The sequence below is a fragment of the Emiliania huxleyi genome, assembly GCF_000372725.1.
Source record: "Emiliania huxleyi CCMP1516 chromosome Unknown EMIHUscaffold_126, whole genome shotgun sequence".
NCBI lineage: Eukaryota > Haptophyta > Isochrysidales > Noelaerhabdaceae > Emiliania > Emiliania huxleyi.
In genome coordinates, this window is record NW_005201327.1 from 258,315 (window position 1) to 278,449 (window position 20,135).

The 20,135-nt window shown below is 63.5% G+C and overlaps 5 protein-coding genes across 5 annotated transcripts in view; 3 read left to right on the top strand and 2 right to left on the bottom strand.

Annotated features, from left to right (window-relative positions):
* EMIHUDRAFT_225734 (hypothetical protein) overlaps window positions 1-350 on the top strand; it is a gene marked incomplete at both ends in the record, with an annotated part of 496 nt that extends 146 nt beyond the window's left edge. Inside the window, one exon of the mRNA XM_005789654.1 lies at window positions 118-350. Within this exon, the coding sequence (XP_005789711.1) occupies window positions 118-350 (233 nt within the window). The remainder of the gene's footprint in view (window positions 1-117) is intronic.
* Window positions 351-1,659: 1,309 nt separating this feature from the next.
* On the top strand, window positions 1,660-4,580 carry EMIHUDRAFT_225735 (hypothetical protein; the record flags this gene model as incomplete). The annotated part of the gene is made up of 7 exons (XM_005789655.1): window positions 1,660-1,752; window positions 1,901-2,340; window positions 2,612-3,071; window positions 3,179-3,244; window positions 3,407-3,811; window positions 3,913-3,960; window positions 4,029-4,580. 7 exons carry the CDS (start codon window positions 1,660-1,662, stop codon window positions 4,578-4,580), a joined length of 2,064 nt encoding a protein of 687 aa, XP_005789712.1.
* Window positions 4,581-5,009: 429 nt separating this feature from the next.
* Window positions 5,010-5,518, bottom strand: EMIHUDRAFT_225736 (hypothetical protein; the record flags this gene model as incomplete). Its single annotated transcript, XM_005789656.1, has 2 exons — window positions 5,010-5,245; window positions 5,506-5,518. 2 exons carry the CDS (start codon window positions 5,516-5,518, stop codon window positions 5,010-5,012), a joined length of 249 nt encoding a protein of 82 aa, XP_005789713.1.
* Window positions 5,519-7,869: 2,351 nt separating this feature from the next.
* On the bottom strand, window positions 7,870-8,453 carry EMIHUDRAFT_362199 (hypothetical protein; the record flags this gene model as incomplete). Its single annotated transcript, XM_005789657.1, has 1 exon — window positions 7,870-8,453. A coding segment is annotated over one exon (584 nt), but the record flags the coding sequence as incomplete, so codon positions are not given.
* Window positions 8,454-13,004: 4,551 nt separating this feature from the next.
* Window positions 13,005-15,619, top strand: EMIHUDRAFT_225742 (hypothetical protein; the record flags this gene model as incomplete). The annotated part of the gene is made up of 2 exons (XM_005789658.1): window positions 13,005-13,157; window positions 14,921-15,619. The coding sequence occupies 2 exons, from the start codon at window positions 13,005-13,007 to the stop codon at window positions 15,617-15,619; spliced, it is 852 nt and encodes a 283-aa protein (XP_005789715.1).
* Window positions 15,620-20,135: the final 4,516 nt, after the last annotated feature.

Below are 20,135 nucleotides of genomic sequence, written 5' to 3' on the forward strand. Positions count from 1 at the left end.
CCACTCTCTCGGCCACTCTCGGCCTCTCGGCTACTCTCGGGCTCCTCTCGGCCAATCTCGGCTCCTCGCGGCCACTCTCGGCTCCTCTCGGCCAATCTGCTCTCTGATCTGTGTGAGCACAGGTGCTCTGCGACCCGCGCTGCGAGGGCGAGGAGGTGCCCGCGCGCTACTCGATTGCCTTCTTTTGCAACCCGAACAAGGCGACGCTCGTGCAGTGCCTGCCCGGCTGCAGCGGCGAGGGCAACCCGCCCCGGTACGCGCCGATCAACGCCTTCGAGTACATCACGCGCCGGCTCTGCGGCACCATCGACGATCCGATTACGGGCCAGGGACACCGACGGGGCGAGTAGGCGAGAGGGCCGGTGGGGAAGGAAGCTGGCATGCAAACTTGAGGGTCACGCCACGTCGCCAGCGCTGTGTCGACAGTTACGCACGTGTGATGCGCCCGATGTGTTGTATTTTCCTGTGTACATTGAGAGGGGTGAACCGCGCCATCCTCGACAAAGAACCTTGTGCACAAAGATCGCACGGGCGGGAGCGACTGTTCCTTTTCACCCCCTCCTTTTCCCCTATAGTTCTGGTCTGTGGTCAGTGGTGTCCGGGGGGCGGGGGGCACCCCCGTATCGGATCGGGTAGTGCCATTTCACTGTGGCACAGCCCGCGTTACAAAACCTTGATTTGACCATTTGCGCAAAAAGGTACCTCTCGGTGCCTTCCAGAGGCAGCTGCGACCACGCCGAGTAGACGGCGGCACACAGCAGGTGGCGCGGTGTGCCGCCGTCCACTCGGCGGGGTCGCAGCTGCCTCTGCGCGTCCTGGGGATGTACCTTTGTCGCGCGCCGGAGACGACTCGACGCCGCTGAGATCGGAGATCAAGCTCTGACAGGTCGCACGTCGCTCCTTTGACGCCGACGTGACTCACCCGTGCAGATCACATCAGGACACGGTCTCGACGCGCTCGGTACGACACCTGCGACCCGTCTCTGGTCAGGTGGCACGACGCTCATCGCGCCTGCCAGCGCTGCCATGCAGGCTGCCACGACGAGGTCGAGCACGCTTCTATACGCTCGCCGAGCCTTCCTTTCCATCCCATTAGGCAGCCTGGGAACGGTGGCGGCCAGAGGCAAAGCCTACGAGGGTGGTGGAACCACATGTCACGGCTACTGCCGGCTCGACCCCACGATAGCCTCCGAAGGCTGACTTTGCGGCACCATCATCGGACGATGTCGACGAGTTGGGTCGCTCTCGCGGTAGCCAGATGACCCCCCATACTAGTATCATCGGCCATGGCCGCAGGAAGCGCGGGGGAGGGCGCTGGGAGCAACACGGAGCTCCGTTGGAGACGTTTTCAAGATTAGCGTGTCAGAGTGAAATGGCACTAGCCATCTGTACTGGGATATGTCCCCAGAATATCGACGCGGATATGTCCCCAGTGCCCAGAATATATCCCAGTACGTACTTTTAGCTTACTCTCTCTCTCCCAGTAAAGTCCACCCCGGTTTTCGCCCGCGGGAATCGCCGTAACGCGGTCACTCAGCCAGACCACGCTCGCCCCTTCACGTGAACGGCACAAAGTAGGCCGGCCGCGGTTTTAGCCCGTTTAGCCCGTCGTCGTCTCCGCCCGTGTTCCCCGGCTTGGCACGCGCGGCGAGGGCCACAATGTTGGCGCGAGGCATGGCCCGGGCCCTCTCAGCAACCTCGGCAGACACAGCCGACGTCGACGCTGGCTTTGAGCATGCACACGGCCTTGAGGTTCGGCATGACCCCGTACTGCGCCCCTCCCAACCCTAGCCTGACAGCTGAAGCCCGCTCACCGAGCAAAAGCCCTTGCACCACCGCAAGAGGCGGACGCCGCGAGTCTTGCCAGTCCCTCACGTCGCGTGCACTCCACCACTCTCAGGTCGAGTTTGACGACGTGGTCATGTCGTTCCTCTTCCTGATTGCCGTGTGGGTGGGGGGCAAGGCGGCGGCGGGTATGCGGATGCCGTCGCTGGTGGGCGAGCTTGCCGTGGGCCTTGTGATGGGGCCGCCACTCCTCGACGTTGTTCCGCTCGCCGAAGCGCTCATGCTCTACGGAGAAGTCGGACTGCTGCTGTTGGTGCGCCGCTGCCGCCCCTCCGCCGTGCGCCGCTCCCAGTGGACGCCAGGCATCGGAATCCAGAAGGCGGCTGCGGCGAGCTCTGAACTCCTGTCCACCCGCAGCGCACAGAGAGCGCTGCGACACAGCCACCGACGGAATCTCATGCGTCTGCGCATGCCGGCGCAGGTGCTCGAGGCGGGCCTCGACGCCGACCTGCCAATGATGCGCACCGTCGGCCCGCGCGGTGTCGCAATCGCCCTGTGTGGCACCTGCCTGCCCGTGTGCATCGCCGCCGGGCTTGGCCGCGCCGTGCTCGGGCTCGACCGCACAGATGCCAAATCCTAGCCCTGTGACTGTGAGAGGCAAGCATCCCCGTGTCCTCCCGGTGGTCCGCAGTGCGATGGACAGCTGCGCTCACGCCGCGTGAGCCCCGCCTCCTAGTCGAGATGTGTTCCGACGCGCATGGCCACGCCAGGGCTGCAGCACCGCACGCGAAAACGCTACCTTTGACCGCCGGCTCCCACCGGGTAGGCTCGACCCTCTCGCCAGCCTCGCCGCGGGGTGCACGCTTGCGCCCTCCTCCATCGGCATCGCGCTCAACGTGCTCCGCGCCGCGGACGCGCTCAACACGCCGGTTGGCCAGCTGATCATCGCCTCCGCCGTGCTGGACGACGTGATCGCGCTGCTGCTGCTCACTCTGCTGCAGGCGCTCGGCTCGGACGCCTCGCCCGCATCGATGGTCGCGCCGGCGGTCGCCTCGGTTGGGCTGATGGCGGCGGCGGTGGTCATCGCAAAGCATGGGACCCCGCGCCTTGTCCGGCTCGCCGAGCGGGTCGCTCCTGCGCAGCTGCGGAGCGGGGGCCGTGCCGCCGAGGAGCGGGCGCTGCTGTTGCTGCTGCTGCTAGTCACGGCTGTCTTTGTGCCTCTGGCGCGCGCCTTTGCTCCGCTGGAGAGCTGGAGAGCCTTCGAGACGTACGCCGCGACGTGCCACGTCCCCTCTAGGCGCATTCGCTCGGGTCCAGTCATTTGCTCGGCGCTTTTCTGGCCGGGCTTTCCTGCTGCACCATCCCGCGGCTGCACGACGCGTGGATCAAGCAGGTCAAGCGGCTACAGTCGTGGCTCGTCAAGCTCTTCTTCGCTGCCACGTGCGGATTCATCGTCCCGGTCCGCTCCTTTGCTTCCGCCACCGTCTTTGGCCGTGCCGCACTTTTCAGGTGCTGCGGAGCTCGATCGCACGACCGAATCACCGTCGCCACGCCCACCCGCTTCACCCCCTCCCCCCACCCCCCTCCCCGCTCCTTCCCCAGCTGCGCCGGCCTCGGCAAGCTCGCGTCGGGCTTGCTGGTGGTACCTGCATCGCGCGCCAATGTGTTAACGGTCGGCCTCACCATGGCCGCGTGGGGTGAGTTCGCTTTCATCGTCGCGACCGCCTCGCTCAACAGCGGCCTGCTCGACCAGACGACCTTCGCCGCGCTGCTGCTCGCTGTCCTCGCGTCGGTGGTGATTGCGCCGGTGCTCGCGCGCGCCGCCCTCCGCGGCTCGCAGAGGCGGAAAGAGCGCGCCATCCTCGACGCCATCAAGGGGGGGCGACGAGCTGGCGCGCGCGCGGGGCCGGTGGTGGACGTGTCAACAGCGCCCGTCTTCTTTCGGCTGCGCACGTCGGCGCCACCAGCGTGGGGGCTGAGCGTGCGGCTGATGGATCTGATTCGGCAGCACGGCCTCGAGGCGCGCGTGCAGCGTCCCTTTGCACTTGGGATCTGCGCGGGGATCCAGCTTGATGCAACAGGGAATAGCTCGGCGCTTACCCAGTGGTCCTCCGCACGTTGCCTCAGGTCCTCGACTTTCGCTCGCACCAGTACGCTTCGGCTATCCTCTTTGAGGTCCGCTAGTATGGCCTAGAGATCAACAGAGCGAGTTCTCCAATATCTCGAGCAATGTCTCCCCGCAGGTCCACCTCAAGGATGCCGACTTGCGCGCCCCGCCGACGCGTGCTTTGAGCGCCGACGACGAGGCGGTTGTGCGGCGGCGGCAGTCCGACTTGCTCGCTATCTTTTCGCCCCTTTGCGGCGGAGGAGGCTCGTGCGTGCTCGAGCGGTGGCTCCCGGGAGAAGCGCTCGCCTCGCGGCTGCCGCGCGCAGGGGTAGAGCCGGCGCAGTCGCATCTCGCGCAGGCGCTCGAGGGAGAGGAGGACACGGACTTCGCAGAGAGCTCGTACAAGTGTGCTGCCCGCTCGGCGTCGCGCGACGCCTTCTCCCTCACGGGTGCCGGGACTAGGCTTGGCGCTTTTTGTGGCGGTGGCGGCGGCATGGGCCCGCCTTCGCCGCGGATCGCAGCGCCGGCTTTTGCACGGGGCGGCGGCGGCGATCGTGGGGTTGACGCGGTGATGCCTTCGTCTCCGAGGCCGCCAGAGTTACACACGGAGCTGACTGGGGAGCCGCTGGTGCGTCCCTCGCGGCGCGGCGATTCGCTTCCCTCGCCCGACGAGCGCCAGTTCGTCTGAGCCTGTACGCGGAGTGTGTATCCCTCGCATGCTTACTTCGGTTTCACCGAGAGCCGCTCTTTGTAGTCTCGCACCGGAGTGCTGAGAGTCTCTTTCCCTTGATTATTGTTGTAGTTGTGTGTATCTTGTCCTGTTTGCGCTTCTATCTGTGGCGTGATGTATCGTTTTAGAAACTGCATTCCACGACTCCCCGGCAGGAGAAAGCAGAAACCCCTGCCGCCGCGTGGCTGCTTTTGCGCGCACAGCGCCCAGCTCCGCTTCTCCGCACTCCACGGTCTCCGGTCCGCTCCTGCAACACCTACCTCCTCCGTTGCGGATACGCTGCGGCGAGAGGGCCGAGCACCGCGCACCTTCTGCCGCCGTTCCCCCTTTGCTTTTTTGTACATGTCATCACTGTCACTCATCGGACGCACATCTCGGCGCGGCCTCCTAGGAGCCCTTGTCAACGCACAAGCCGGTCGGGTTGTCAACGTCACACGTCGCGGCGCCGCCCGCCTCTGCGGCACTGTCCACCACCCCCGAGGCCTCCGCGCGAACCGCGCCTCTTGCCTCCGCCTCCGCCCCTCCGCCCTCGCCGCGCCCCGGCTTGCCTCCGTGGCGCATGACGAGGAGAGACGTCGCCGCAAAGACGCGACCGCGCCACCAGTCGACCGCATACCGGCTGCCTGCGTGGAAGAGCACGTGAGCTGAGGGACGAAGAGTTGAGTGTGCGTCGGTACTGGCTGCCGGTGGAGACGCGGGGAGCAGCTGAGGGTGCGGAGACGGGGTCGCGCAGTGTCGAATGCAGCTGCAGCTTCGAGGTGTGGCACCTGCTAAGAGAAGGCGCATCTCGCGGCATCCAAAAGGAGTGGCATCGAGCGGAGTGGCATCGGGAGAAGGGCTGTCAAGCATCTAGCGCCGGGCTGCCCTCCTTCTCCGCCGCCACCTCGAAGCCGCATGCCTAGGGAGGTAGGGAATGAGGTGACGAGCAGCGAGAGGCTCGGACTGGGACGCCAGGTCGGTATGGGTGGACGCGAGACAGGAGATGACGGTCACATTGGAGCGACACGCAGACACACACACAACTCTCACAAGACACTCCGCCAGCTGCCTGCGAGCAGTAGTTGTAGTAGGCGACAAGCACCCAGACTCGACGCCAGGCTAGTGAGCGGGATGAAGGTGTGGACCCAACGGCTTGGAGAGTGGTGCTCTTGGGAAGAGGTTCCGCTCCCCCCCGCCGCAGGGCGCGAGACACACGGCTTGGAGCTCTAGCGGGACGAAGGTATGGAGCTAGCAGCACGCCTGCGAATGACAAGCTGGCGGGCAGGGGATCAAAAAGCGGCTGTGGACCGCCCGCCCCCTGCCACGCCGCACTCGCCTCGTACAAGCCGACGGCCGCGCGATTGCTCTTCTCCACCTCGAGCAGGGTCGGCCTGATCTCGGGCAACCTCGGGTCATCTCGGGCAATCTCGCCCCGTCTCCACCTCGAGCAACGGCCTGCATCCCGCCGATTCGAGTACCCTCTCCACCAGCCGGCGGCCGAGGCGCCGCCGCCTGCTCACAGCCACACTCGTGAACACACACCGTTCGGAACCCTCTCTCCGTTGGCGGCCGAGGCGACGGTGGCGCCGCTCGGCTGGTGCGACTGCGAGGTTTGTCAGTAGCAGCGCTCGGCCACCGTTGGCGGACGTGGCGGCGACAAACCCGACCAGCCTAGCAGGTAGACGAACAGTTGCTGTCGATGTACATCGAGATGAGCCGCCGATGCGGCGCCGCCTCCCGTCTGGCGCCGTGGCCTTGAGGGCGGTGCCAGAGCAGATTATCGCGCGGAGACTGGCAGCCTGTTCGGCCGAGAGCTGGGAAAACGCGATTGCACGCGCGTTATTGAAGCCTCGCTCGCGGCCGAGCTTGCCGAAGAAGGCGCGCACGGTCAGGGCGACGGCAGGCTCGAGGTCGGCTACCTCGGCCTCAGAGATGAGCACAGACGGCGGCGCAGCAGCGGCTTCGGAGGCGAGCGGACCGACCAAACGGCCGGCTCGAGGCTGCGTGCACTGCCAGGAGGGGAGCCAGGCAATGAGGAACAGCATATTGGTACTAACTAGCGGACGTGAATGCCACAACGGTGTGGAGAAGACCTGACCGCTACGCCAACGGCATCGCCGCCGACGCGCTCTTGGAGACGCGCATCGGCCGCATCAAGCTCTACCTCGGCAAGGTGATCACCTTCCAAATCGTTCGCGTCAAGACTGCGCTCGACTCCTTCTTCGCGTGCGTGCGAGAGTCCCTCTCCGGCATCGGCGCCGACCCGGACAAGGTGCCGAAGGTGCCCAAAACGCGGCGGGTGCTCAAGGCGGACACGGACCGCCAGTTGATCATTGAGAAGCTGAGGCCGATGCACATCTTCGACCCTCCACGTGGCGTGGCGCGAAGATCGCTGGCGGAGCTAACTGGTAATTAATGTAATAATGATCACGCTGCAGAGTACAGTAACAGGTTTAATGTAATGACAATGCAACAGGTGGCATGGTGAAGCGGAACTACGAACCGGACGCATTTGACATCTACTCGGTTGATTTTGCTCTGACGCTCAACTCGCTCGAGACGCCGGCTCTCATCATGGGCATGGCCGCCTTCAACGAGGTGCTGGTGCGCGGCGGCGTCGCCGCGGCGGCGGAGGATGCTGTACCCGAGATGGCGCAGGCTGACGGTGCAGGCACGCAGGTGAGGTGCGCGTGCTGCGCGGAGCCAGCTGGCATTAGGGACAGCACCATCCTCCGATGCCGCAGCTGCCTCAACCCGACATGCGGCGCCGCGCGTTGTTTTGCGCCCGATCTCGCCGCGCCTGGGCTTGCTGGCATGTGCCGTCTGTGCGATCCCGGCACGAGCGCTGCCGCTGAGCGCGAAGAGGAGGACGCCCAGGCACGCGCCGCAGCCCTCGAAGGAGAGGAGGGCGAGACGGCGCCGAGTGGGGACGGCGACGATGACTCGAGTCTTGGCATGGACATTAGCGATGCGCCACCGACTGCGCCACCGACCCTGCGCCCGCGCTGCCCGCGCGTCCCCTCGATGGCCGCCTCGAGGCCGCGCTCGCCACCGTCTCCGCCGCCTCCGCCGCCCGCGCCGCCTGCCTGGTGCTCGTGGCCCCGCACTTGCCCTAGCCCGAGAGGGGAGCTTCCGAGACCCACTACATGACCACGCACACATCATCCCGCGGCCTGGTGGTCGGCGGGATTTGTTGGGAGTGTGAATACCCCACTCGTGTATATAGAGAGATGTCCCTGTTGAGTGCGTCTCCCAGTGCACGAGCACTTCCAACCGCGCCCGCTCGAACACTCCCTGCGCGGCTCGCGGCACCAGCGACGTGCCAGCGCCGAGCGCGTTCAGCGATCTGCCAGCGTACTCCTTCGCACGTTGCCCGCGGCGCGCCGCCTCGCGCCCCTCACTGTCCGCGTCACGCAGCTGCTCCTTCTCGCCATCGCAGTTCCAGCGCCTCGTCGCCCGTGCATCGTTCCGCGTCTCGCGCCGGCAGTAGATGCACTGCCAGTGAGTGAGGCGCCGATCCATCCGCCTCGTCTTGTTTGCTCGCGTCGGCCCGACGTCGCCTCTGCGCTCATCTTGTGTGATCGCGCCTTCGCCGGCCTCCCGAACAACGCATGCAGGCAACGGTTGTGTCCCGACACCGAACTCCCTGCCGATCCCGTGGAGCTGCCCCATCGGCTGCAACGGCCCGGTGTACATCACCACGTCGCCGACCGGCGCGGACAGCGGCTGCAGTATCACCACCGGCGTGATCGTTCCTCGCGAAGTCGTCGACAGCCGAGGTCTCGCGAGCCACTCGTCGGTTCCCTGCGGGAGCCGCTCCTCGATTCGTTGGGTCTCCGCTCGGTCGTCCATCGCCGCCAGCCACCCTCGGGTCGCGTTCGGTCGCCAGCTCTCCAGCTCGTCGTTTGGTCACCGAGGAGAGGGAACGAAAGCACACCTCAAACTGCAGGACGTGCATCCTGGACGCATCCCTCCTTGTCCCACTTATCGAATTTGTGCAGGCGAGAGTACTCGTCCGAATTCCGGCGTTTTTCATAATTCTCACCCTACTATACTACAAGTACCACGAGTTGCACGCACGATTTGCGCAGGTTGAGGGGAAATTGGCGTAAGCGTCTGAAAGCAGTCTTGGGTGGTCAGGCACCTCGAAGAAGAATTCTTAAGATACAAGCCTCTCTCACAGCACACTGGCACGACAAGGGCGCAGACTGGCGCGGACTGGCACACACACAGGCTCACCACCGGAGCCGCCTAAGCGACTCCGTTAAGAACGGCAATGCACTCCGCACCATGCACAATGCCGCTCTCCCCGCACGCTAGCTCGTTCAGGACAACCACGTCGGCGTCGTCCAGACTGACGCCAAGCACATCGCAGAGCTCCTCCTCGAGAGTGAGAAGGGGCTGGCGAGGAAGCGGGTGGCCAGCGCGGCGGCAGACGTCGCCTCGCAGCAGGTCGCCTCGCTGCGCTCGCCTCGCTGCTGCTCGCCTCGCTGCTGCTCGCCTCGCTGCTGCTCGCCTCGCTGCTGCTCGCCTCGCTGCTGCTCGCCTCGCTGCTGCTCGCCTCGCTGCTGCTCGCCTCGCTGCTGCTCGCCTCGCTGCTGCTCGCCTCGCTGCTGCTCGCCTCGCTGCTGCTCGCCTCGCTGCTGCTCGCCTCGCTGCTGCTCGCCTCGCTGCTGCTCGCCTCGCTGCTGCTCGCCTCGCTGCTGCTCGCCTCGCTGCTGCTCGCCTCGCTGCTGCTCGCCTCGCTGCTGCTCGCCTCGCTGCTGCTCGCCTCGCTGCTGCTCGCCTCGCTGCTGCTCGCCTCGCTGCTGCTCGCCTCGCTGCGCGCCCGGCGGTCGAGCTGAGGCAGCAGCGCCAGGAGGGGCCTCCAGGTGCTCGCCGCCCCATCGCGGCGGCCGGCCGGCCGAGCTCTGCTGAAGCGTGCACGGGATGCCTTTTGCATCCAGGCGTCGTCCTGCGGAGCGCGGCCCACCGGCCGGTGGCGCGCATGCCGAGCCAGAGTCCTCGCGACCGGTGCCAGCGGCAGCGGTCGCGCGCGGCTGTAGCCGCGTAGGAGCCCTGGGTCGGCCACCGTGGCCACTGCCCAAGGCAGCGGCCACCATGGCAGCGCGCTACGGCGTCTTGGACTCGAAGAAGAATTCTCCGCTTGCTCACAAAAATGTGTTCACTTGTAGTGAGCGTCGGGCTGGTGGTTCGACACCGAGTTTGAAAGATCTGTTTCTCTACGTCTCTCTTCACAGGAAAATCCTGTGAAGAAAAGCGGAGAAAAAAACAGAAACCTTTTCTGCCTCGGCCTTAGCCGTCGGTACTCCGAAAGCGTGCTATCCAAGTAGCACGCAGCCGGGTCCCGAAGGTGTCCCATCCCAAATTCGTGCTGTCGACAGACCAGATTCGTGGTCCTTTGGTCGACTACACCCGCCTTTGGACGGTAGCCCGACACAATACATTTGTCTGTCTTTTTGGATTTTTTGGTTCGTCTGGGTAAGGGTTTTGCAAGAAACCTCCTCACCACTGCGAACACTGTCTTGCTCGTAGGAGCCGTTCGCCCTTTGTCCGAGCAAACGCGCGTCCGATCACCCCGTTGAGCACGTGTGCAGGGTATCCGAGCGCCATGAACTCCCTGAGTTTGCTCGTCACGCTGAGCGCGAACCCTTCGTCATCGCTCGCCATAGCACTCACCTTGAGCAGGCATCCAACGACTATTCCCTCTTTCATCTTCGCGCATGTGAAGCTATCCCAGCGATGGTAGCGCCACACCCGAGGCTCTCTCTCGCAGCCCTCATTGACGTTCTTGAGTCTCGTCCGGAAACCTCCGTTCGCGTCGAGCTCGAGAGCCGTCTCTAAAAAATGAGCGTTATCGGCTGCCTCCAGCTTCAAAGGCGCCCAGTAGCATTCAGAACGACGGAAATCCTCCCGGAAACGATCGACATCCCATGCGTTATCGTCTTTGGCAGTCACCGTGATCACATCGTCCATGTAGCGCTTCATACGGAAACGCGCTTTCGCATCATCGTCGAGCGTTTGCATCCACTCGTGCTCCATCCACGCAAGAGTTCCTATCGCCAGTGGTGGCGATAGCGCACTCCCCATTGGAATTCCGCGGGTTTGTTTCAGCAAGCGTCCGTCATACGTAATGACATAGCAGTTATCCAGATCGAAATCGATTACCTCGAGCATCGTCGAGAAGTTAATCGACGCGTGTCCCCACACTTCCCCTTCTTGTGCCCACGAGCACTTCTTCTTGCCTCTTTTCGGTACAAGTATTTTCGGGTCCTCTCCCGCGCCCGGTGGCAGGTTCTGGCGTACATTGTGTAGAATATCCCTCATCGCCACCTGCATCGCTTCCTTTGGCATGCTCGGGTAACAGCTGTCGACGTCGTTAATCTCGTAGCTGAGCTCTCCCTTCCCTTGGAGCGCTTCAGCCGCCTCCTTCAGCATCCGGGGTACACTTTGGCAGTCGTGCTGAATGAAGTGCTCACCCTTCAGGTGCCGGAGTGCGAAACTCCACGCCCGGCCCACGAGGCTCAAAAGTTTCGCCATCGGATGCTTCGCGTACGGCGTGATCGGCCTCGCCTTGTGCAGCTTCCGTTCTCGCACAAGAGGGTCAGTCACATTTTTTGCCTTATACAGCGCGTACGGCGCAGTTATCCTTCCTTTGCTATCGAATTTAGTGATCTTGTGCCATCCCTTCTTTCTGTAGAACCATCGCCATGCAGAGATTAGCGTCGCGTCGAGCGTACCGTCAGTACTCAGCTGGTTCGCCCGTACTCGCGACCGATCCTCCGTCGTCATATTCTTGAGCAGATCCTCAGCTCCATGCTTCTTCCTCTTATATGACGTGTCCTTCAGAGGGTACATGCGCGTATAATTGCCGTTTGAAGTGTTGAAGAGCGCGTCCAGCGTCTTCTCGTACGTGACGGGGCACGTAACAAAACACTCTCCGACATTCTTGTCCAGCCATCCTATCACGCTACCTCGCAGGACGCTCTTCACCTGCACAACCTGGTTCGAAGTAACCGCGTCTTCGCATGGTACACACGTCTCGTCCGTCTCCGCAAGTGTCTCCTCGAGTACCTTCTTCCAGTCGCGATCTCTCCCCGCTTCTCGTACGCTCGCGGGAAGGCTTCCGAGTGCCTTATCCCATGCTACACGCATGTCTCTCTCGGTTGGGATGGGCACGTTTTTATTGCTCCGACGTAGGACTTCGGCGTGCGGGCCGTTGTATTCACGTCCAATGCAGAAGATATGCCCTTCCGCCATCGGCAGAGGCTCGAACCCGAAAGACGTTAGTCGCTGCTGTATCGCCTGACAGGCGCACCGCTGCGGTCTTTTTGGGTCACTGACATTTGAGAGCCGTTCAATGATATTTTTCTGCCGTACCGTCACTATCTTGATCCTTTGGCAGTGCCACTCGATTATGTGTTCCGGCCAGGGTTGCCTCCGTACTAGTTCATCGAGGTAGGCTCGAAGCGGGCGAGCGTCGACTCCTGGTACGAAAGGCAAGCGCACCTCAATCGTATTACGTGTGAGCCCTTCGTATCTGGTCTCGTACTCCTTCCATAGCACACGACGCATCTGTAACCATGTGGATTTGTCGAGGTACTTCCCTCTTTTCCACAGGCTCATTTCTTTTTCGGTCAGATTGCAAACTTCTTTTCCGACGTCCCTGAAGAAGTCTGCCGACGAGGCATCCTCCGTCCTCACAAACCATGCACTGCTCGCCAGCAGGAAAGCAGCACTACTCGGCTCTTCAAAGGGAGTGCTGTTCAAGCGTCTCGCCGTCACGGTGAAACTTCCGTGGTCTTCGCCGTGCCGTATCGCTGCCACTCCGTTACTGAAGCTCGTTGTTTCCCCGGTGTGCGTTGCGATGTCCCAGTGAGCAAACCTCATCCTTAGGTACCGCCAGTTGGAGACGTCCTCGCTGCCCATGCGGTAGCAAACAACAAGGTTCATGCTCTCGCCTACCATACTCTCCTCTGCTTCCCGCAGGATTGTGCCAAGGTTGCAGCATTTGCGCGTTTCACCTTCCCGCCAAAACCATGTGAAGCCAAACCGGCTCTGTCTCTCCGTACTGGACCCGCCCCTCAGCCGGAGGACTCTTCGGAGCGGATTTCTCCATGGCGGAACGCCAGGTCTCCTTCGGGTCCTCTCTGCCCGGTTCTGTTTCCTCATCTCTTCTTTGTATGTAGGCTGGCTGTTCCTACCTGTGCGTCTCTTCTCCTCCATATTGAGCTTTGACCGCAATGTGCGGATTAGCCTCCCCTCCATTCGCACTGCTTCACGCTTGCTCGCACACACAGCTAGCGGTACAGTAAACCACGTATGCGGGCGTGCAGCGCGGTGCGCCACATACCTCGCATGTCCACCGCACCCTTTCCCGCTGCAGGCATGGTACTCTCGTGAATGCCGTACGGTCCCGGTGAAGTGCTGCTCCTGTCGGCGACGCCAGAACTCGGTTTCGCCGATATAAATCGCTTTTGTGCCGTCGAGGCTGAATCTAGCATAGACAATCGCGCGCGTGTCCTCGGTCTGAACCTCCTCTGCGCTCTGTATGAAGTCTGCGAGTCGCTCTATAGCAGGAATGCGTACTGCCCGTGTAAGCGCCTTGATCCACGGCTGTGCTAGGGTGTGAAGCTCAGCAACCCATCGCTTGGCTTTCGTCTGTACCCTAGTCTTCTCTCCATTCCCCTTCGGAAGGCAAAATTCCTTCACAAAGGCTTGAGTCGCCCAAATTTCCCGTAAGATGAAGCCAGCCATTGTAAAGCACACTGGCACGACAAGACCATCCGGATCAATCTGCCGCGTCCTCCGTACGCAGCAGTCCCCGCGATGGCCCACAGTCCTCCGCCACCAGGTTGAACCCCCTCCCCCCCCAGTCCTCGTACTCGACCAAGCCTCATCAGTTACTAATTCCACGCATTCCTCCCCTCCACCTCCCACCTCAGCAATCATTGTCCAATGTCACGCATGCCAGCATCTCTCTCTCTCTCTCTCTCTCTCTCTCTCTCTCTCTCTCTCTCTCTCTCTCCGTCGGGCCCCCCTGCCCCCCAAAAAGCCGGAACCCAGCGATGGTGAGTGCACGCGCGCTTGGCGGCCCGCCGAGTGCACGCGAGCTTAGCACCGGCGCAGGATCCCTGAGCTGCTCCGACGCGGCCGTGCTGGCGGCGGAGCGTGGCGAGGAGGAGGCGGTGCTGGCGTGGCTCGAGGGCGGCGGGCGGGTCAACGCGACGTACGAGAGAGGCGGCTTGAGCGGCCTCACGCTGCTGATGGGCGCCGCCTCCAAAGGCCACGAGCGGATGGTCGAGCTGATGCTCCGGCGTGGGGCGGATGTCAACCTGCAGAACAGCCGCGGCGACACCGCGCTGATGGACGCCGCCGTCAGAGGCCACGAGCGGGTGGTCGAGCTGCTGATTCGGCACGGTGCTGAGGTCAACCTGCAGGACAGCGTCGGCTGCACCGCGTTGATGCTCGCCGCCCACCACGGTCACGAGCGGGTGGTCGACCTGCTGATACGGCACGGTGCTGAGATCAACCTGCAGAGCAGCGACGGCGGCACCGCGCTGATGCTCGCCGCCCACAGCGGCCACGAGCGGGTGGTCGACTTGCTGATACGGCACGGCGCTGAGGTCAACCAGCGGAACAGCGACGGCGGCAAAGCGCTGATGATCGCCGCCCTCCAAGGCCACCCCGCCGTCGTGCATCGCTTGCTTCGGGCTGGCGCGGATACAAAGGCTCGCTCTGCAGACGGCTGGTCCGCGCTGGAGATCGCCAAGGAGAAGGCGGCCAAGGTGCTAGCTACTGCCGACGCCGCCAGTGCTCCTGAAACGGACCACGCCGGGTGCGTGCGCGCTCTCACAGAGCACGCAGCGGCGCTGAGGGAGGCGCAGGCGGCTGAGAAGGCGGCCGAGAAGGCGCTAGAGGCCAAGAGGCGGCGCGAGCAGCGCGAGCGGGAGGAGGCGGCGGCGGCGCGAGAGCGCGAGCAGGCGGCACGACAGCGCGAAGCAGAGCGAGCGGCGGACGAGGCGCGGCGAGCGGCGGACGCGGCGGCGCTGGAGGAGCAGAGGCGAGCCATTGCGGCGGAGGCGGAGGCGAAGCTGGCCGCTGAGCGCGCGGCAGCAGAGGAGACGCTGCGGGCGAGGGAGGCGGAGAGGCTTGCGGCGGAGGAGGCGCAGCGAGAGGAGCAGCGGGCGGCCGCGGCGGCGCGCAAAGCCGCTCAGGCAGAGGCAGCGCGGCGCGAGAAGGAGGCTGCGGACAGGAGGGCGGAGGAGGAGAAGGCGAGGCGGCGCGCAAAGGCGGCGGAGGCAACGGCGGCCAAGAAGGAGGCCAAGGCGAAGAACAATAAGGCCAAGAAGGCGCCGTCTGCTTTCGCGCTCGAGGAGGAGCGGAGGGCAAAGGCTGCGGCAGAGGTTCGCGCACAGGAGGAGAGGGCGGCGCAGCTGGCTGCTGAGCAGGAGTCGGCGAAGCGGGCGGAGCGCGAGGCGGCAGAGCTAGCGGGTGCGGCAGAGCGGGCGGCGCTGCGCGAGGATGCGGAGCTGGCAGAGGCGCTGCTCCGGTCAGAGGTGGATGCGGAGGAGGCGCTGGCGCGTCGGGTGTCGCGGTGCGAGGAGGCGGTGAGCAGTGAGTCGACCGGCGGCGGCGGGGACTTGCCGCGGCGTGTCGATCGGCTGGAGGCGAGCCTCGGCGCGGCGACCGAGGGTAGCCTCGAGGAGCGGGTCGGCGCAATCGAGCGCTTGATCGAGCCGGAGGCGGGAGAGGCGGCGGAGCAGCATCTGCCAGTCACCGAGCCGCTTGCTGCCGTCTCACTAGCCGACGCCGGCCTCGACACGGGGCGGCCGGCTGCCCCCGAGTCCACGATGGGGGGCGAGACCACGTGTATCGTGTGTTTCGCGAGAGTCAAGTCGCATGCTGCGGTTCCGTGCGGGCACCTGTGTGCTTGCGGGCCATGCTCTGAGCTGATGCGAGAGTGCCCTTACTGCCGCGAGCCAGTGATGATGTGGATGGTTCCGCGTCCGGTCTAGGCAGAACCGCATCGCGAGGCTGCTGAACCCAGCTCCCAGCTAGCTAGAGACGCTGACTCAGACTCTGATTGGGTCGCGCCGTATGTCTTTTGTGAGCCTTGGGATAAGCTGAAGACAGCCAGCGTCTGGAGGACGCTGCGACTGGAGCCGCTTCTGCCACGGCGGGGTTCTGCGCGGTGTCGCCGAGCCCACACCTCCAAAACTCGCCCCCGTGCAGCGAGCTGGATAGCCGTGTAGACAAGAAAGACACCTCATTGGAGGGGACCCGCCGCCGCAAGTCGCGCCTATGGCAGCGAGGACTTGTTCTGAGGCGTCAGAACCTAGCAGCGATTCCGCCCTCGCTGTGCCTTGCCGCTAAGCTTGGCCGCTCGCTCCTACTCACAGCCAGAACTGTGAAGAGCTTGCCTCTCAGTAGCAACGTGCTCGGCAAATGGCCGCGCCTCAGCCCGCTCGGCGCGGGTCCACGGGTCGATCGAGCCGTCCCCAAGCAAGATTTGAGCCATAGTTGGGCGGTCCCTGTGCGACACGTCGGCCGGCGCATCCACCTAAAAGCAAGGTCGTTGGTCTTGCGGTGTCCGTTCTAACAGTGCGCCTGTCGCAAGGGAGAGGTCCAGCCTTAACCGACCGACCTCGGCCCTTTGGCATTGGCGGCTGCTCGCTCGCCTTGATGCCGTACTTGCGCTCAAAGACGTCCGGCGAAGCAAACGCGGGCCGCTTGGAGGGGGTCATGACGTCGTCGATCATCCGCTGGCGGCGCGCCGTCATGATGTGCGGCCTACCAGGAGACGTGGTGGTCAGCGCGGCGGAGGCGGTGGAACTATCAAAACACACTTACACACACACACCTGTGCGCTGCATGATCGCGCGAAAGCAATAGGGTTCAGGTGCTCCTCTTCCGCCAGCCCGACCTAGATGCATGTCGCACACCGGTTTCTCATCTGCGTGGGAGCGGTCGTTCGTTGCTCCTTCTCCCGGCTGCCCTCGCAAAACGAGCGTGCACATCCTCCTGGCTCACAAAGAGGCCGGCGGCACGGAGGAGCTCTGACATCTCTGCAGTGTCGAGTGTGCCCGAGCCATCCACGTCCATCTCCCGGAACCAATGGACGAGAAGGGCCTGCAGAGCGATCGACAGACAAGGATCCTACAGTTTTCAATCAATCGCAGCGCGACGCGTGATTGGCCGAGGGAGTCGGCATCGGTCGAGACGGGCTGTCTCGTCTGCTCTGCCAATCACCGGATCGCGAGAAACGACTACGGTACCATGGGCTGTGTCAGTTCCAAGCCACCCGTCAAGCCCGCGGCGCAAGTGCAGGACACCCAAAGCAATTGGAGGGTAGACTTCAGCCGAGCCTCAGACCCGTGTGCAGCCACGCTGAAGATGCAGATCAGCGAAGATGACACTCGTGAGGCGCCATCTACTGGGTGTGTCCCGACGCCGTGCTCAACACCACCGCAGTCGCCGCGCCGTCGCTCAGTTCAGCTCGTGGGTGCCGGAGACACCGACGCCGATCCGATTGGCGCATCGCCACTAAGAATTGCTGATAGCGACTGTGGCGGTGGTCGGACCTGCGTCGTGACGGTGGAGGTGGCGCCTCCTGGGGTGTGCGTGCGGATCGGCAGCTGACGGTACGAGCACTGCAGGGTCGAGCTCGAGATGACTGTCTGTTCGTTCACATGAGATTCACGCGAGAGCCTGCTGCCACTGCCCCAGTAGAGACGCGGGCCTCCGATGGGGGAGATCGTGCAGGGCGGGGACCCTCGTCCCACAACCATCTTGCTTCGGAGTTTCAGCGCTTTGTGTTATTGTTCAGCGTCTCTTGCGTCCTACACACTACTCGTTACACTATCTCGATCTGCCTAGGCGCGTCGATATTAGACGTGTCCTCCCCCTGGCCTACAGCAAAGTTGTCCCCCTCGCCCCACCCCCAGAAGGCACCGTCTGAGGTTTGTGCGAGGCTGTGGTTGCCTGCTGCCGTCACAGCGACCACGCGCCGCCCCGCGAATGCCTCGCATGGACAGGATCTGAGGCGGCACGCATGCCGTGTCTGACGTCGATGGCGTCGCCCCGCGCGTCGTGGACGCAACCTTGGGATTTCCTGCTCTGACATAGCATCTCGTCTGTATGTGGCGGCCAGGGCACGCCGTGCGCAGGCATGACCTTTGAGTATCTGTTGTAAAGTCATAGTCATACTCGACACCCCTCGACACCATCTACGATCAGGCTGGTACCACGCTCGCCGGTGTCAAGGTGCCAAACTCGACACCTCGACACCTCGACACCGCTCGACACCGCTCGACACCGCTCGACACCGCTCGACACGACCTCGAGCGCTCGACACCGCTCGACACCACCTCGACACCTCTGATGATCTAACACCAGCAGAGACGTAGACCCACATTGGAGTCACAGAGTTAGAAAATCAGGGTTTGCAGCAGCAATACTTGGATGGCAGTACTTTTATCCCTCAGTTGCAGCCTCTCAAAAGTTCTAGGTCAAGTTGCGGCTCAGCACCCCTGTTGATGTAGCAAACATGGCAGTACTCAGGTAGCCAGCTCAGGTGCTGCACAGCACCTTGTACAGTGGCAATGAATCCTCACACCAGTGAGCTTGTGCCATGAGTGCAGACCTGTGGTCCATTGCGCTTTGTGCACTGGCGATGCTGACAACGGCGACGCTGCAGCGGCGGCGACGCTGCTGCGATGGGGTGCTGTAGCCCTTAGCTGCTGGACAGCACCTTGTGCAGTGGCAATGTCCACTGATTCATGGCACCAGAGAGTATACTGGTTGTGCTCAGGTTGTGCTACATCAACAGGGTGCACTGAGAGGCTGCAACTTCTAAGGGATGAAACAGCTTTGCAACTGCTGCCCAAGTTTTGTTGATGGGCTGCAACTGCATCCTGCCACCTTGGACACCTCGACACCTCAGAGACGCCTCTTGACAACACTCGACACCCGCTCGACACCCTCGACACACCTCGACACACCCCTTGACACGAGGAGGAGGAGGAGGGGGGCGGAGGGGGGAGGAGCAGGAGGAGTCGGACGTGGGCGCCACGCGTCTCGATCACTCCGTGGAGGAGCCATGATGTAGAATGAAACTCGCTCTGCTGGTTGTCATCTCTGTCAACGGCGAGCTGTAGACGGTTCGGTGTGAACTCAAACTCACTCACTCTCAAAAAGTCTTTTCGCTCACTCGAGGTTCTCGAGGTTCTCGAGGTGGATATCCTTTGGCCGCGTTGGGTAGCGAGGATTGGTGTAACCCGAGCCACGGAGGCGTGTTTTCTGGCGGCCGACCGTCAGTGCACGGAGTTGCCACTTCTCCGACTGCCCCGGCTAGTTCCCGAGTTTCGCGGGAGTGACCCCATGCGTCAAACCCGAGACCTAGCGCGGGTGGGTTGGAGGGGGCTCGCCCCGTTCCTCCCCATCGGGCCGCATGAGCGGCCACGCCTCGCAGATTCGTTTTCGCGCCTGGGTCAGGCGCGCGGGGCATCCCCCGGGTCGCTCGACCAGCGATCCGAAGAGTGGCCGCTATGCGAGGGAAAGAGTGGGGCCCTCGACGCCTCAGTCCGGCCCTCCGAGGGGGGAAGGGAATTGCGGGGTCCCCACGGGCGCCTCAGTTCGGCCCTCCCGAGGGGGGGGAGGGGAGCAAGGGGGTGGGGGGATCGGGGCGGGGGGGGAGGGGTCTCGGTTTCGTGTGGCTAATACTTGCCTTTCGGGGAGGGGCCTCCGTTCATCGCGACTGGGCCGCTCGGGATGCAGCCCCGCGCTCTCCCCGCCCCGCCCTCCTCCTCCCTCCCTCCCTGCCTCGACCCTCTTCCACGCGCCCGTCGCCCGTCGACGTCGCGCTGTGGCTGCCAGCCTGGCCCGGCCCCGCTCGGGTGCTCCGCCCTCCGCCCTCCGCAACCGCAATCCGCATCTCTGTCCCGTCACGGGGACGCGAGTCGCGCCGTGAATTACGGCTCGGCTTTACAAATTACAATAAAATCAACTTCCATCAAACCCCCGTGCCCGGGTACTGTACCGTGGAGCGTGGTAAAGTAGTGCGACTACTAATAGCCTCTACCCAGCACCCCCGACCCCCGTAGCCGTACGCGCTCAAGAGGCACGACCCCCACGAGGGGGGTCGCAACTTCGCAGCCGGTGGCAACACTACAGGCTTGTATTATGGATCTTGGATGCCCGAGTAGGACCATCTGCTAGTGGCTCAAGTATCACTTTCAGGTGTAAATTAGGCAAACGCGGTTCTAGGTTAGGCCTGTTTAACGTTTTACATTACATAGGTCATCAGGAAGAGCAAGAGGTTGCACAGGGCTAATGGGCTCGTGCAAGCCTTGCGTCGCACAGGAACGGGGTAGCGCCCGCATCTTTCATCCCGCGAATTTTCTCGTGCGGACGGCCCGCGCGCACCCACATACCCGGTTTCCTCAGCACCAGCGTGTCATTGTCCACCTTGCTGCTGGCTGCGTCGAAGACTCCCGCGCAGCCATTCATGTTCGGGCCGTGGAACTGGTGCAT